The sequence below is a fragment of the Helobdella robusta genome (assembly GCF_000326865.2).
Source record: "Helobdella robusta unplaced genomic scaffold HELROscaffold_9, whole genome shotgun sequence".
Lineage (NCBI taxonomy): Eukaryota > Metazoa > Annelida > Clitellata > Rhynchobdellida > Glossiphoniidae > Helobdella > Helobdella robusta.
In genome coordinates, this window is record NW_008705512.1 from 1457660 (window position 1) to 1476602 (window position 18943).

Genomic DNA, 18943 nt, shown 5'->3' on the forward strand with positions numbered 1-18943 from the left:
CCAACATTTGTTGTCGTTGTTAATGTTATGATTTTGTTGTTGGGATTGTTGTTTTTTAATTTTGTGGTTGATTTTATTGCTTTTTTGTTGTTGTTTTTATTGTTGTAATTTTGGTTGTTGATTTGTTGTTGACCTGTAAATGTCATTTGTTGAGTTAATGTGAGAGCTAGCACAAGATTTATAAAGGTGCCGTCTGGTTAAACATTGTTTGGTGTTAGCATGATGCATGCATGGCAACCGGATAGATCGATGGGTGGTCAAATGAATTAAAAAATAGGCAGTCGGTCAATTAAATTAACAAACAAACTGCTAAACAGTGGAAAGATCAATAAAGAATAAATATCAAATCAACTTAGAACTAATAAAATTTAATAAAAAACATTGTAATGTGTATTTTTTTTTTTAATATAATTGGAATGAAATGTGTGCAACTATTTCGTGCAATGTTGAAAGAAATGTGATAGATAAAAAATTAGCCATTGTAATAAATTTTTGATTGAGTTCAGCGATAAACATTGTTGAGTACATTCATCATTTAAAACGTGACCACATACGTTCCAGCTGCTTATAACATACGGATGAAGGTTCTGCTAATCATTCCATTTAATAATTCTAACATCAATCTCACTCAACTTTATCAATATCGAGCACATTGGTCTGGTGTTCGTGTATCTTTGTGTCTGCATGTGTCTGTCTGTGTTTGTGTGGTGTTGTGTGTGTGTGTGTGTGTCTATGTGCCATTGTATCACAATTTCAAACTGAAGAAGTTGTTTTTTAGCTGATATTCTTTGATTTTATTTTGAAAAATTCAAAAATGGTGTTCGATCAAGTATATTCCAACATTTGCATCCATTTGCCAACACGCGTTAGAATACAGATCACTCCAAACGACCTATCTGATTGTTGCATCAATCTCTGCAATTTCAATTTAAACGCGCCTCTAACAAATTTCTGATTTTTTTTACTGCAAAACAGTTTGTCTAGTTTGACCAGAATTCAAATAAATCTGTGGTTGAATTTTCAAAAGTTTCAGATTGAATGCAATGTTGTTCGTTTTATGATTGAGATTCAGATGGTCATGTAATTAAAAAAACTGGTTTAACAATTAAGAAATTTGAAAAAGTCACAAAACTAAAAAAAATGTCAAAAAGTAACAATGAGAATGTTTGGCATGTATTAGGCATTGGGCTGTTGATGTTGGTATTTCATCGACGGACGTTGTTGTCATGGAACAGAAGCGTGCGTGTAGCTGTAAGCATCTTAAACATTGCTATCATTATTGCTGCTCGGACTTGTTCCTTACGTTGTTGGTGTTCTGTGGTTCAGTTTTGCAACTGTAAATTATATAGACTACAATTCTGATTTTAAATAACGAGAAAGTTAATAGATAATTAAATCAATCAATAAGAGAAAGTGATTAATTGCACCGAATTTTGATGCATCGTTGAGTGATGAATGAACCGGAAATGGCGATGATAATGAACGACGTGCTGCACTCCGCACTGAACAATGCGGGCGACCCAACTTTTTTTTTCTCTTTCTCTTTCTTTCTCTCTCTCTCTCTATGTATATATATATATATATATATATTATAGGCGTACAGACGCAAACATATTGAGGTCCCAGCCAGCCATCCATGCGTGCTTCCTCCCACCGATTGATTATAATGAGGAGGGAGAAGAAAGAAAAGAATTAGCTACAAGAAAAAACAGAGAGAAAGAGAAAGAGAGAGAGAGAGAGAGAGAGAGAGGGAGGGAAAGAGCGAAGCAAACTCAAACAGTTGCATTTATGTAAATGTTTTGTGTATGCAAGAGAAAAATGATGCCTGTGTAGCCATTTAAATGATAAGGATAACAATTTTACTTGCCTGTGCATATCCGTTCGTAACCAAATAATTGCTCTTATGTGAAAACTTATTGTTATTATTGGTATGGTTAATGTTGTTGTGGTGATTATTTTTATCGTTGTTGATGCAGTCGTTGTTGTTGTCGTTGTTGTTATATCTTACTTGAGCACTTACATAAAACATTCCATCCCATATGCGCTCATTGAAAAAACACCAAAAACTTTTACGGAAAGTATATTTGGGCTTTTTTCTTTGTAAAACAACTTCATAGAAAATTATATATAAATCACGATTTATGCTTTTTAGTATATTGTTTAGTGAACAGTTTAAGAATTATGTGATAGGAACGAAGGGAAACTTCCACATTGGAGCGCCTATATAGTGCGTGGAATCGTGTGACAGACAAGATGGAATCAGCCAATACACCGACTGAATTATCAGCTGGTGTATTGGAAGATGACCGTTTGAAGATTACTGATTTATATCCAATCATTTTAGTTCCAATGTCATTGAACGCACATAAAGGCACGTTAAATTGTTTGTACGAAGAGAAATAATATACTTGTTTGTGAGTGGAATAAAAATGTTTATAAGAACAATTAAAACTCCATTTAACAAACTATTTACGAACAAGTATTGGAATTTTAAAATATTTAATTTGGGATCACTCACTCGCTCACTCACTCACTCACTCACTCATTCACTCACTCACTCACTCACTCACTCACTCACTCACTCACTCTTTCCTTCACTCACTCACTCTTTTCTTCACTCACTCAAGACCCAGCAACATTTCCTAACTTCTTAGTTTAGTTCTTTAATCTAATTAATTCACTAACTTATTAATTCTTTCAAACAATGATGTTTTCATCCCATTTGGACCTTTTCCTTTCTACGCTTATTTACTCTCAATTAATCACATCCTCGAAATCCGACACACTCCTACAGCCATCACCACCACAATCACCACCACCACCACTATCGCCACAACCACCATAATCGTCACAATCACCACAATCACCTCCTGTGGATGATTATATAAGCCGTTATAAGTAGTACAATAGGAATGACGACAATAGTTGCGTGACGCCAATTATGACGATGACGATGATGACAATTATGACGATGATATTAATTAAGACGACAAAAACAATGATGACGACAAACGACTACATGGATGACGTCGTTAACATGGCGTGACCAGTGGCGGATCCAGTCAACCTTAAGACCCCTTCTGCCCCTTAGACTCGCTACAGGACATGATAAAGTTTTAATGAGTTGTATAGAGTTATATAGAGTTTTATAAAGTTATATAGAATTATTTAGAGTTTTATAGAGTTATACAGAGCAGTATATAGTTGTATGGAATTGTATAGAGTTATATAGAGTTGTACAGAGTTATATGATGATGACGAAAATATAAATGGTAGCACAGAAAAAACGGATGACAATTGTTAAAATTCTGGTCATATTTACAATGATTACGATGATTACAGTGATAATAAAAGGTTGACGGTTAAAAAAAGATGATGAAAAAAGGACAAAATTGTTTTCTCGTCATCGCTGGTAATTAGCGGAGCTGTGAGACAGACTGAAGCAGTAGGAATGAGTCAGAGATGAAAGGACAACAATGGATGCATGCACCCTCCTGCACCTTGCTTACACCTTCTCCATTTCGTGCTATTTCGAACTATTGTACTGATCTCTTTGCGTACTGAACTTCTTTGGGGGGGGATGATGGATTCATTTTTATTTTATTATTTTACAATCAAATTTCTTGAAAAACAAAAAACTTATATTTTTGAATGAATGGAAATGTAATTAATTAACCAGCCAGTAACTGGGATTAAAACGCCTTCGTCCTATTTCAAAAATTAATTTTAAATTTTAATGTTTAGCCCATGATTACAAATCTAAATAACCAATTTTCTAATTGAGAAAACTGGTTAAAACGTAAATATGTGTTAAATTTTTTTTGTATATTTTTATTACATTATTTAGAAAAGCATTTTATGTTTTCAAATAACTTTTTATGTTACTTTATTTTGTGTCTTCAAAATTTACCAGTTTCTTTTAAGCTTTTTCAATTATGCAAATTATGGTTTCACGTCTATTAATTTTAAAATTTCAGTTCAAATGTTTAGTTTAATTGCTTCGAATAAAACTTTGCTATGATAGGCTTTTAAATATTTAGAATTTATTTCTTATAGTTTCCTATATGATTTTTTATTAATGTTGTGTTAGTTTTACCCTTAACAGTAGTTTTAGTGTTGTTGCGTTGTTGTTATTGTTGTTGTTGTTGCTGCTGTTGCAGTTGTTAGAATTGTTTTCATGCATACTGATGTCGAGAATACGAGGTGAGTGCATGTTCTTAGTTCAAAATTGTGTAACTTACTATCGTAACATACTTTAATAGTAGTTAATAAGCGCGTTATAGCAGTTGTTATTGCGATGTAAATAACGATGCATTGCAAACGTTGTAATAATAACGTCTTCAATGTTAACAGAGCAGCAACACAATCACGTTTATCTTATTATTATTTGTTTTCAACAATCGCTAATTTTTTTATGACGAATTTATTTTTATACAAACATGATTTTTTTTAACCACAAATGAAACAATCTTTACAACAATGATATGGTTTTTAAAGCAATAACAGCATCATGACATCAACAAAAACTAGCGAATCAACAACAACAACAACAGTAACAACTGCAACAACACAACTTTTTCAAACAACACACACACAAACAGCATCAACAACAAGGACAAAACTTTACACGATAAAATGTTCGTCAAACAGCTTCAAGCCCTCCAAAAAAACTAAAAGTGAACCTACATAACGAAACCAGTGTCCTCGTCACCTGGGAACCTCCAGAAAAACCCAACGGCATCATTAAGGTCTGTAAGGATGACTTTGAGACGTAAAAATAATAATTTTAATAATAATAATAATCTTGTTTTTATTATTTTTATTAGTGTTATTAATAACAATAACAATAATTTTTGGGATAAATATTTTAGAAAAGTATGATCTTGATGAGACAAAAACAGCAAGGACTTAATTATTTGATGTGCTTGAGATTTCAAATTTTATGTATTGAAATTAAAGGCACAACGTACGCACTTTTAATTGAGAATATTTTTCTGAAACTTTTAAAAACGTCAAATTTATCAAAAAACAAAAACATTACCAAAGAAGCCTAATTAATCTAAACAAGAAAACCCGACAATCACAAACGCAGAATTACAAAGTATATTACGACCTCTGGAACAACTCAACCTTCCACAAATCATTCAACTGGAAGTTCGTCAGCACCAGCGCCAGCACCCACTCAACAGTTCTCCACCACCTCCTCGCCAACTCCACCTACATCATCAAAATCCTGGCCTCTAACAGTCTGGGGGATGGTCTGTTATCAGATAGCGTCAAGATTTTTGTCGGCAGTAAAACAGGTTGATTTGTTTAGCAATCAAATTAATTTTTTCGCTTTTCATGAAAAAGTATATTGTTTTTGTTTGTATGTGAGGAAAAATGTGGCCGTTGCATGCACTGAATGTTGTTTCCAGCGTTTGTTCCATTATGAACATTCTGCTTCAATGTAAATTGCCCTTTATTTCATACTCCTAATTGAGAGTACTCTGGTTGTATGGGTGGAAGTTTTACTAACAAAAATCTTAACGTTAATAGTTTATGATCTTATACCTATTAAAGCGAACATATGATCAGTCAAATGCATACATTATTGCCAAAATAACAAAGCTTGAGTAATGCAAATAAAAAATAATTATTTATTATTTATTTATATAATTAATTAGAAAAAATATTTATTAGAAAAAATGTATACGTTGGGTTGACGCAAGCAGATACAAATTTATTTATAAAATATAACCACATGAATAAAAATCGTGGGACGAGCCATTAACAAACATTAACATAAATCACTTAAGCGCTCCGGAATATTGCATAGAAATGTCTCATCTAGCTGCAAAACTGCCAAAAAATCGCACTGAAAATATTCACCATCTCGATTGTTACATATGAATGCATAGATTGGAAGTATAATCGATCATTTATCATTCTTATTATACTGTTTAGATATCATCAAATTCAATTTAATATATTTTCAGAACTGATCACACGTATAAATAAATAATCTACACTTATGAGCATAACAGATGCACAATCATAAACACACATGGACTAATCTACTTAGAAATTTGCTTCATATGAGTTAGTTAATCGTATAATAATTAATTAGCATATGAATGTGTTCAGCTGACAGATTAATAAAAAACAATAAGGTAGAAATTGACACAAGTAGCTACACAACAAAGTGCAATTTATAAAACGCCGAAACGTTCGCGTGCACACGCACACGCATACACGGAAGCACGCATGGAAGCACATACATACTCGCATATACGGCTATTGATTTTCCTTGCAGTTTCTTCTCAATCTTAATTATTTCTCCATCGTTCGTTCTTGCTCATGCTTTGCTTCTGCTGTACAATAAAATGTTCACGCGTCTCTCCCCCTCTCTTTCTCTCTCTCTCTCTCTCTCTGCATATGCGTACGTACGTGTGTACGCAATTTTGCGGTATGTATATACATATATATATATATATATATATATATATATATATACATACATAAATATAAATATACGCATGCCTGTAAATATGCGTGTATGCGTGTATACCACTTTTGCTCGTTTGTTGACGTGTGTACAAATTGTCGGTGTTTGTACAAATGTCTCTTCATTGTTTGTTTTTATATTTCCATCTTAATATCGTGAATACCTCCTTGGTGAATATTCTGAACCTCTGCTTGAACGAATTTTAATTAATTTATTTTGAAATAAATTTGCATGCATCGCACCAGCATTGAAATATTTTCCAAACAAAACTTTCAGCATCATGCACGTTTCGATGATTGCCCAAATTTTAGCAGCAATTTGCGAGGCATGGTGTTGCATGTGAGTTGAATTGAATTAGCCGAGAAGAGCGTGGTCAGTTGGGACGTGGTCAGTTGGGGCGTGGTCAGTTGGGGCGTGGTCAGTTGGGGCGTGGTCAATTGGGGCGTGTGTGTAATCAGCAGCAGGCATTGTGAATTGTATATAATAAAATTATATTAATAGCTAGGTTTATATTTATTTTATTATTTTTGTACGTGTGCATGTGTGTGTGTGTGTGTGTGTGTGTTTGTGTTTATGTTTGTATATAAGTATGAAACTTATACACAGTGCTGTGAAATCATAGAGAAAGAAAGATTCAATTAAAACAGGACATTTATTTTTCAGTGGTGGGTTCTTGCTCTGGTACATACTCCTCATGATCAAATAGTTTTACTGGCTCATTATATTTGCTCATATGTATATTAGATATGATGTCATTCTTTAAATTATTTACTGAATACTTGTAATATTTTTTAACATTCAAGTCCTAACAAACGCAATTTGATTTTTGCAGATGCAATTGTAGAGCCACTTGGTGTATACTGATTTGTGTGTGCGTAATGTTGGTTTTGTTGGTGGTACTATAAAAAACCAAGTACGAGTGGGTGTACGTGTATGTGTGTACGTGTGTGTGTGTGTGTGTGTGTACGTGTGTACGTGTACGTGTGTGTGTGCCTTAGTGTTTTTTGTTTATTTGATGTTGCTCTGAATGTGGTTATTTAAGTTATCCAACATTTTTGAACCTTAACTCAAGTGCTAATTGCAGGTATGCATGCTGCTGTGGGTGTGTGTTTTGTTTTTTTTTCATGTCTGTGAGTTTATGTTTAAAAATATTTTTGTTTTTGAAATATTTAAAAAAAATGTATGTCTTTGTTTATAGCAGTTTATGTAGAGAGGAGAAGCTTATCGTTCAGAATCGTAAACAGAAATTCAAATTAGAAAATTTTACAATAGAGTTCTGCATCATTGTTCTATGAGCAAGAGTTTTTGTAACTGTTTTACGCTCATATTTCACTTCATATATTTTGAAGAATTTTTGAATAAATTAAAACGCTTCACAAAAAATAAGAATATAAAAATGCGATAGTTCAAATTGCTGTCGATGAAATTACTGAACTTAACTGGCAATCACTAAAATTAATTTGACCAAATGAAAAGTTATGAATGGATATGATGCTGACCTGAGGTCTCCAATGTTTACAATCATACAAAAGTACATAAATACGAATCTGCATATAAACAAACATGCAAACAAACATATATACATAATACATGTACACAAATATACACACACATACACACATATACGGTCGTGTAAGGACCGACATTTAGAATAGACTGCCAGATGAACTTCATCAATCGAGATTAACGCTCATGAAATTAAAAATTAAGAATTAAAATGAATTGACTTAAAAGACAGTGCTGATGAAAATTTTTAATTCTAATTGGCGTTCTATAATTTTTATTAATAATAATAAAAAATATATACAAACTACAAACAAACATGTATGTATACACACACATACACACGCATGTACACATACATATTGCATACGTACACCCTTACATACGTACAAACAATTATAGAAGATAGCATGTACCAACTCCAATTTAACGCAGTAAATGGGATGCATATCATTTCCATTTCCTTAATTTCCTTTTGTTGAACTCATGCGATGGACTATAAATAAGATTTTTTTTTTCAAAATGTTTTGCGCTGTTAGGTGTAAGGTGGTTCACATATACTCCACGTACGTCTTTGGGAACGTGAGTAAAAGCGCTCGTTTTATCAATGTGTAAATGCGTGATATAAATGTGTGTGTGTGTGTGTGTGTGTGTGTGTGTGTGTGTGTGTGTGTGTGTGTGTGTGTGTAACGGTGTGTGTGCAAAAGTGTGTTTGTATATGCGTATCATGTACATTCACACGTTATTGCATTTTATTGCATTGTAATTGTTACCTACATTTGTTTCAAATGAGTTTGTGGGAGTGTACACAAGTTAATCAATAATGTTGATGTTCATGCAAAATATATGTTTTAGACCTTCAATATTATTTTACGCGTTGAGCTAGAACTTTTGATCATAAGATTACTAGAATGATCTGCACGGTTCGTCTGTGTAAACACTGGTTGAACTGTCATCTTTGTTTTACGAAAGCATTGTATTTTTACCAGTCATATGCGTTTTACTTGCGTAGTGTTCATTGCCTTTTTTTAAACATTCTTTATTAATTCAAATGCAACAAATTTCGATAAATATTCATTTAAATTTTTTTAAAAAATGTTTAAAACGACGACCGACTAATCAGAAGCGGTCAAGCAGGCGATGGAACTGAAGGGCAAGCCACTGAACTCGACCAGCGTCATCCTCTCCTGGACACCGACACTCCTGCCACACGTTCGCCACTACCACCTTATTTATCAACTGCTCGCTGACGACAGCCACAGGGGCCACAGAAACAAAAACGTTAACGCCGTCAGAGATGGCACAAAATCCATTAACAACAACAACTTGCAAACAACAACATTCAAAACGATCAGATTACCGTTGAAGACAACATCTTTCGTTTTGTCGGGTTTACAAAAGTGGGCGATGTACCGAGTATTCGTTGAATCGGTCCTCAGTGACGATTCGTCTGTCGCCGAACGGTCAAATCACATCGATGTCAGGACTGATGAAGATGGTGGGTAAATGGTGATGATGATGATGATGATGATTACAATGATGATGATGAGTACATGATGATGATGATGATTACAATGATGATGATGAGTACATGATGATGATGATGATTACAATGATGATGATGAGTACATGATGATGATGATGATTACAATGATGATGATGAGTACATGATGATGATGATGATTACAATGATGATGATGAGTACATGATGATGATGATGATTACAATGATGATGATGAGTACATGATGATGATGATGAATACCATGATGATGATGAGTACATGATGATGATGATGATTACAATGATGATGATGAGTACATGATGATGATGATTACATTACAATCATCATCATGTACTCATCATCATCATTGTAATCATCATCATCATCATCGTCATCATCATCGTCGTCGTCATCATCATCGTCATCATCATCATCATCATCATCGTCACCATCATCGTCATCATCACCACCACCACCATCATCATCATCATCATCATCATGATCCTTGCAGTGCCCAGCGAACCACGCAGCATGAAAATTGATGACGTAACAGACACGTCAGTCAGGATCAGCTGGTTGCCGCCAAGGAATGCAAACGGCGTCATCAGAGGTTACTACGTCTACATCGTCAGGATTGATGACGATGATGATGGTAACGATGGTGGTGGTGGTGGACGCAACAAAGGCGACGAGTACAATGATGACGATAATGATGAGTACGATGATGAAGAAGATGAAGAAGATGTTGATTACGAAGCGCGTTTGTCATCACGTGATAGTCAACGGAAATCATCTAATGGTCACAAAATTGGAGACAACAACAACAACAACAACAACAACAACAAGAGCAACACCAACAGAAACAACAAAAACATTCGCGGACGAAATCGAAGGCACAGTTCATTGCATGAAAAGTTGCATCAGCGGGGAAACTGGAGTCGCCATTTTGGTGGCAATATTGTTTTCAACGACAACGTTTTTATAGACACGAACCCCATCCATCAAATGTCCAACAACATCAACAACATCTACAACATCAACCACAACAACCACCACCACAACAGCCACAACAACAACAACTACTACTACAACCACATTGATCACAAAAATCACAACAACGACAACTTCAACATCCTCACCTACGACATCAACAATGACGGCACTACTCACAAGTCTAACGGACGCTTCAGACGCTTAATGGAAAACGTCAACAACAACAACAACAACAACATCAATAATAACAACAACAGGATCAACAAATTGCACAACAACCGTAACAAAAACCACAACAACATCGACAGCAACGTGAAGAACATGAAGTACAACATATTCGTCACAAAAGAAGATGACCACATAACCAAGGTAGATGTACGGAACGACACCACAACTTCAGTCGTCATACATGAACTCAGCCCGAGCAGCAAGTACTCCGTCAGAATGCTGGCCTATACCATTAAGGGTGACGGTGCTGATACCAAGCCTAAAACATTCAAGACACTTACCGATAAATGTGCGCTGGTTAATCTGATGTCTTTCATTTTTGTCAGTTTCGTTGATGATGACAGTGTTGATGAGGATGACGATGTTAGTGATGAGAATGATGGTGTTGATGATGTCTTTGGTGTTGTTGTTGTTGATGATGATGATGATGATGATGGTGATGATGATGATGATGGTGATGATGATGATGATGATGATGATGATGTCTTTGGTGTTGTTGTTGTTGATGATGATGATGATGGTGGTGGTGATGATGATGGTGACAATGTTGACGGCGATATTGGCGTTAATGATGGCAATGTTGATGATGTTGGTGATGAAGATGTTGATAGCAAAAATGTTGATGGTGATGACGATGTTGGTGTTAATAGTGATGACGATGATGATAGCAATGAAGATGATGTTGGTGTTAAATAAGCTCCAAAAACGAATAACAATGATGAAGAAATAGAAATTATGGTTAGGTAAAGTAAAATATTACTAATGATAATAATTATTAATAATATTATTGTTATTATTATTGTGGGTTTATATGCTAGGAACAAGATAATTAATTATGGCAACGATAAAAGATTTTCTAAATAATTTTTAAATTTTATATCAATGTTGAAAAAATTATTATTGAATTAAATTAATTGCATTTCGTTTTTCAGCGATGACGACCGATAGTACGGAGTTAATGCTAGGAATGCAGCCTGGCAGAGGTTTTGTATTGTATTTCATTTTTGTATTTTTATTGTTTTTTGTGTTTTGTTGTTTTTTTTGCTGTGGTTTTTTATTGTTTTGCTTCTGTTTTTTTTGTGTTTTGTTGCAATAATGTGTTTTCATTTGTTGTTGCAATGTTTTTTATTGTTGGTTTAATAACTTTACCATTTTTCGTTCCTCAATGGAAAGTGTTGTCATAGCTGCTGTTATATTTTTATTAATGTTTTATCTAGCCGGGTATTAAAAGTTAATTGTGGTTGTGTTTTACTGCTTGTTGTTGATTGCTTGCACCGCCTTAATGTTTCAATGTGGAGACAACAACATCGAGACTGGTTGGTTAATAGCAATTGTTACAGTTGTTGTTGTTGTAGCTGGTTGTGTTGTTGTTGCTGTCTTTGATGTTTTGTTGTTAGTGTTGTTATTAGTCTTGTTGATGTTGTGCTGTTGGCCATTAAAAATTTAATACGTTTTTGAAATCTGTATGGTTTCTTGATGTTCCTTTAAAACGTAATCTAATTAGATTAATCTATAAAATTTTGTTCATCAACAATATAAATAATTCATTTAATAATTTTAAAATTTTTATACAATAAATCAGTCACGTTATTTTCCAAAAATTAAATAGTTTAAAAATACTGCATGATGATCCAATTTTATATATTTTTTTCATGAATTTTGAAAAATTTAATCCATTCATTTGCAAGCTAACATGGAACGGTGTAGTTTGTATTTCATTGTTCACATCGTATAAATGAAAATTTAATTTTATTAAATCATATAAAATTCTATTTTATTTCTAATATAAATTATTTAAATTTTACTAGCATGAATTTATTCCATCAGTTTTATTTTATTTCATTTTTTAAATTTTTTATTTCCTAATTTTTGCGAACGAAAAATTTTGAGTTTTAAGTTTATCGCTGCTTTTAATGTTACTGTTGTTTTTGTCCATATATGATTCATATTTACGTTTATAAATTTACGAGATGCATTTTCCACCGTCATACTGGTTTTTTTAGAGTTTCATATCAGGAAATTTTTGAATCAATGAGGAAATAATAGCAAATACAAGCTGAAACTTTTGTAAGCCAAATTTATCTACCTACAAATTATAAATCTGTAGCATTGAATCAACATCATCATGCCAAACAACGACAAACAAAACAACAACAAAATCCAAAAATAACAACAACCAAAGTTCAACCACAACGTCAGCAATCATAAAAAGAACTACCGCTAAAGGACAGGAGCGACAACAACGACGGCAACAACCTGTCGAAGATGAAGAACTTTATTTTTACGATGACACCTTCATGATGGCAATTTTCCGTGTCAATGCCAAGTGAACCATTCATCATTTCAGCAAGTGTACGGCACTGTTGGCTCCAATATACACACAACATCACTCAGCTCTGTCGCTTGCAACGACCAACTACTACTTACATACAGTTAATTAGTCTAATTGGGTTTTCGTGTATGGAGTTTGTTACTAGAAATAGCCTACCTAATGATCCCATGTACTTACATCACAATGAGCAAAATCAATACACTTACATCTCTATCAAAATATTTTATTATACGATTATTATCTAAACAGATAGAATCTATTAATGAAAACAAGTCTTTGTATGTGTAACTTGTTTTCAACTGGTAAGCATTTTATAGTATTTTCTCAATTTTTATATTTATGTTTACCAGTTTGCTTGTTTTTTTTCTGTTTGTGTCCTATTAAAAACCATCCAGCTTGGAAAACCTTTGATTGTTTTCTTGAGTCTGCACGCTGAACCTGTTGTCTTCAACTTCTCTTGTTTCGAATGACAATAGATGGACGAGTTAAAAAATAAATTGTTAGACTATATATCGTTATCTTCTGTATGAAAAAATGATTGAAAATAAAAATTGTTACTTTATTATTATTTTTTGTTATTATTGCAGGTTATTAGTAATAATAATGGCGAGTCCGGCGCTGTTATTAATCTAACGGCCCGCTTTATAGCACCAGGCTGGCAATAAAATTTTCCCAAAACGAAATGGATACTCAATAAACATTTCATCCTTCCATATTCACAAACAGTTGACCTGGCTAATGACCCCATAAAATTTTTATTGGACACTCACCGCCGATTTACAGCCGACACGATCTTTCAATGTTGTTTGTAATGCTTGATAACCTTCTAATACAATTTTCTGTCTTGTAAAGTTTCAGTCTGTCTATTTAACGATGGGTGCTAACTACTTATTTCATTGAGAAAAAGTATAAGAATCGTTAGATAAGGCATACTCTATAAATCGCTCAACCAATCGCACGTAGACCAATGCGAGCAGCGATACATAAAGATACATATTTTATTTCATTAACATAACGTTGTGCAATGTAACAGTATTTAAACATAGCAGTTTGCTGATGTTGAATAGTTGTAAGCGAATAACCATTTGGATGGCTACTGAGTTTTCTAAATGAGTCTAACTGACAATGATGATGCAAGTATGCAGAGGAAAACTTTGCGGCTATAATTTTTCTTTTTTAAATGTTTTTATGCGATATATAAAACTGAAGTGGACGTTTTTGATAGAGAAATCTATAGAATCAAGTATCCAACAATCGGAGGTACACCTGACGAGCAGAGATCTCTACGCGTTCAGAAGGCAGCAACAATTATCATAGAAGGACATATACCCGCGAACATATATGCGCTCTATAAATTTTAAATCAAAACAAACATGAAACCGCACGGGCAGACCGTGTTACTCTTACCTGTAACAAATTTCAAAGCTGTAACTTTAGACAAAAAAGTCAAGTTAGTTGCTAAAGAAATAATTGAGCTAGCAATGAATAAGGATGGTTGGAACAAGCCGGTCGTTTATCCGAATAAACTTGACAATCATCTATTGAATTATCAATAAGTAGGTAAAATCAAATCATTAAAATTATATATAATTATTTAAACTCAATGAACGTATTATGAAATGGAAATAACAACTGAGTTGAAGATTTTTAAACACTTCTCAAATCACGGCTATACTTCTGTTTAAATATTATTTTTGCAATTTCTGAATGAAACAAAACTTAAACAACTGTGAGCATTAACACCAGATATACTTCCATTTTTTCTATTAGTCCAAGCAATCAATAAACAGACCAACCAAGCAATTAACTAACTAGCAATCAATAAAAACCATCCAGCCAACTAATCAATCATCATTTCTATTAACCAATCAATCGCTAAACAATCAACTCACCAATCAATCAACAATTCTATCAACCAATTAATCACTACACAATCAACCGACCAACTAACCAATCAGGCCCAGAAGGTTCTCCACAGAACTTCACTGCAGTGGGTGTGTCGTCGTCCAGTGTCAGGCTGCTGTGGGACCCTCCGGCGAAGAGAGACAGAAACGGAGAAATTGTCATTTACGAGGTGTCTGTACTTTAGGCTGCTGCCATTTATTGTACAACATGATATGCTACGTTAATGGCATTATTGGCAAAAATATTTACGTGTGAGTAGCAACAACCTCCTAGTAACTCGGTTAGAACGCAAGGAAAATCTTGCTTGTCACATGGAATTTCTGTGTGTTGCTTGAACGCATTCGTGCGTATTTCCGTGTGCTCAGTGTGTGTTTATCGTCGCCTGCCTGTTGATATCTATTAAAAATTTAAAATAATAATATAATAATTTAAGTAAATTTTTGGGTAAACATGATTTTGGAACAATTGATCCCAAAATGAAACTTTGAAACAATAATCCTGAAATGAAGGTGAACTACTACAAAAGATACAACGAGAACAACTCTAGTTTTAGGAACGTGACCCAACAGAGTCTCGAGGTTGTTGACCTGGAGCAGAACACTGACTACATTTTCCTCGTGAGAGCCTACACTGCCAGGGGTTCTGGACCGTGGACCAACAAATTGCCTTTCAGAACTTTTCCAAAAAGTAACCGCGATAAACATTTATTAAAAAATTGCAATTATTTAAATAAATTTTTAAATTATTTTTAAAACTCTCATTGAAAACTTGAAAAAACCTAAGTTTATCAACAAAATATCACGTGCTTGGGGTTTGTTAGGATCGTTTAGCTTTATGCGGGTTATATAATTTACAATTTAACTTTTAAATAAAATATTTATTTAATTAATACGAATAGATAAGAGACAGAACAAATAATTAATATACAAGCAATAGTTGCATCAAAACTACTGAATTTGATTACCTTAAACAACCTTAAAAATTATTTCACATCGTTGGCACAGCATTCATGAAAGGTTCCAATGACGAGAATGCTCTGACTCCGACCAATCTTCACATTCGCAGGATGACACCAACCTCGCTGGAAACAGCCTGGGACCCGCCACCTCACCCCCACATCATTGGCTACCTCCTCTACTTCAGTCCCAGTGCATATCCTGACATGTCAAAGTGGCAAATGATTGAAACTGGTTAGTAGCTCAGCTTTCAGTAGTTTAATTATTTTTGCAAAGATTGGTAAGAATTTGTAATTGTTAACCGATGATTTTTTACGAGGTATAAAACAGCAGTCCTTCTTAAAATGCTGATCCGCTGATCTAACTTATATCAACATCTTCAGACAAACGCTGTCGGAGAAGATTTGGCCTAAGAATTTTTGTTTTGCTTAAAATATGTATATATATATATATATGTATATATATATATATATATATATATATATATATATATATATATATATATATATATATATATATATATATATATATATATATAAGGTCCGTCAACAGTGGCTATCATAGAAGGCTTAGAGCCAAGAACGGCGTACGCCGTGAGAGTGCAAGCCAAGTTGCCAAACGACAGACTCAGCAATTATTCGGACATTGCTTTCACGAACGATCTCATTCCTGAAAGTATATTCTGACTTATTTTTACTACTTTTTAATGAAAATTTTGAAAATGGAATGATTTAAATTTAATACAATCAACACATTTTGACCAAATCCAAACACAATTGCTTAACTATCTGCAAACAATAATTTATTTAGTTGTTATGTTGATTTGGTTCATATGTTGATTAAGTTAAAATGTTGATTTGGTTAGTATTTGATTAAAATGTTGATTTGAAAAAAATAACTAAGACCTTTCTAAAGCAGAAATTGTTTTTGTTAATGTTTTGCTTAAAATAATCTAGTATTGCCTTTTAAGAATTAAAAAAATGATATAAATTAATATTCAGCAGATTAAGAATTATAAAATGATATAAATTAATATTCAGCAGATTAAGAATTAAAAAAATGATATAAATTAATATTCAGCAGATTTCAACGACATGGTCACCGAGTTCAGATACAGGGATCTGACGTCATCCTCAGTGGTGCTGGAATGGAGGCCGCCAGTGAAGAAAGGAGTGACCAAGTACAAGGTAGGCGCTTGACTGACTGATTGTTGCTAGTCCTTTCATGCTAGGCGGTCAATCAATTCAATTTTTGTTGGAAAAGTAATTTAATTTCACGCGCCAATAAACTGCCGTGATGTGTTCTGCCTTGAAATTATTAAAAGCTACTCTTCTGATGCCATTTATTTTTGAATATTTTTTAATTAAAATTTTGTGAAAATAAAGCAAAATAAAAATTGTCATTAGAACAACCAATCTTGAACATTAATTTTCAATATTTCATGCTTTTAATTGAATTAAAAATTTAAAGGAATTAACCTATAAATATTTTTGAAAACAAGTTCAACTTTTTTTATTTAAAATTTTAAAAATCGATGTACTATAACAATATTTCAAAAAAATCTATTTGTCCCTAGCTGACATATGTCGGTAGAAAGAAGTTCATGTCCGATAATGTTGAGCACACACTGATTGACAGTGAGAAGACAACAATCATTCCGAAGGATGAGACAACTGCATTCATCGAAAACCTAGCTCCAAAAGCTCAGTACCACTTCAACATCAGCGCATATTATCCCAACGACATACCAGGACCACCTAATCAATTAAAATTAGAAAGCAAAATGGAAGGTTGAAAATTTGTTTGTTGTTCATTCTGGATGTTTATTGAATGTATGAAATCGTTCAAATAACGTTTGGTCTCAACGTTTGCAGCTCCTCCACGACTGGAGCCACCAAGATTCATCAGAGTTCTCAGCGACCACACCATTCAAATTCATCTCTACCTGCCACCAGAGGAACACGGGCAAATCAGCCAGTATGACATCATTGTGGTCCCTAATGAAATCAGTGAAGAACTTAAGCCTGAACAACTACTCATTGAACAAGTACTGATTATTATCATTATCACATTTTCATCAAACTTTGCAATCTTGAATATTTCAAAAGGTGTAACAAATTTTATCAATCAACACTCCGCAATATCATTAATACCATCAGTAACCAACATTGTGCCATTTTCATTCACGTCAGGACCTGCTTCGGAGTGGTCGAGACGAGATTCATCCGGACCAGTTGGAGGTGTACGTAGCAGCTCGTTTCGATACAGGAAACGTACCAGGGGAGTTTGTGCTGGGAGATGGAAAACTGTCAGGCATGGGACACGTTTACAACAGACCCCTGAAGAGCGGGCAGTTCTACAGAGTATTCGTTAGAGCTTACACTTTAGATGGAGTTAGTTTTAATGTGATTCTATGTTTTAATTTTAGCAAAAGTCTTAAATGGTTTTTCAATTTAAATTGTAGATAAAAATTTCAAAAAACATTTCTTCAGAAATCTTCTTCTTCACGATTTTCACATCCAATGTCAACAATGGCGAAACACGATCGAAGCAGCAACTTCTTGGACAACGCCAGCATGAAGTTGTTGTGGGTGGTCGCACCGGTCTGTGGAGCCATCGTCATCCTTCTCCTTCTCATCCTCATCATTATCTTCATCAGGTTATCAACCAGTCTGCTGCTTCTATGAATATTTTTTTTTGCATTCTCTGGAACAAAAACCTAAATTTATTATTTTGCAAAAACCTATGATTAAAAAAATATTTTTGTTAAATTTAAGAGAGACACATTTTTATTGCTCAAAGTGAATGAATTACAAAAAAAAAATTAAATTTGTATGCAGACGTAACTCAGGTCACAAAGGCAAGGCACACCACCCCACAAAGATGATCATCCCAACAGGAGACATTCCACACCATTCAAATGATCCTGTAGAAATCAGAAGGCAGACGTTCCAAACACCTGGTTAGTTGCTAGTGTGTTAAAAAATTTACTATCAGCGTTTGGCGTCAAAATATGATGGATAATAATCTTTAGTTC

At 33.8% G+C, this 18943-nt stretch overlaps 2 protein-coding genes across 2 annotated transcripts; both read left to right on the forward strand.

Moving 5' to 3' along the window:
* Positions 1 to 2253: 2253 nt before the first annotated feature.
* On the forward strand, positions 2254 to 5308 carry HELRODRAFT_166065 (hypothetical protein; the record flags this gene model as incomplete). Its single annotated transcript, XM_009033096.1, has 3 exons — positions 2254 to 2383; positions 4651 to 4748; positions 5093 to 5308. 3 exons carry the CDS (start codon positions 2254 to 2256, stop codon positions 5306 to 5308), a joined length of 444 nt encoding a protein of 147 aa, XP_009031344.1.
* Positions 5309 to 9130: 3822 nt separating this feature from the next.
* Positions 9131 to 13043, forward strand: HELRODRAFT_166066 (hypothetical protein; the record flags this gene model as incomplete). Its single annotated transcript, XM_009033097.1, has 4 exons — positions 9131 to 9488; positions 10004 to 11095; positions 11646 to 11696; positions 12913 to 13043. 4 exons carry the CDS (start codon positions 9131 to 9133, stop codon positions 13041 to 13043), a joined length of 1632 nt encoding a protein of 543 aa, XP_009031345.1.
* Between the last annotated feature and the right edge of the window lie 5900 nt (positions 13044 to 18943).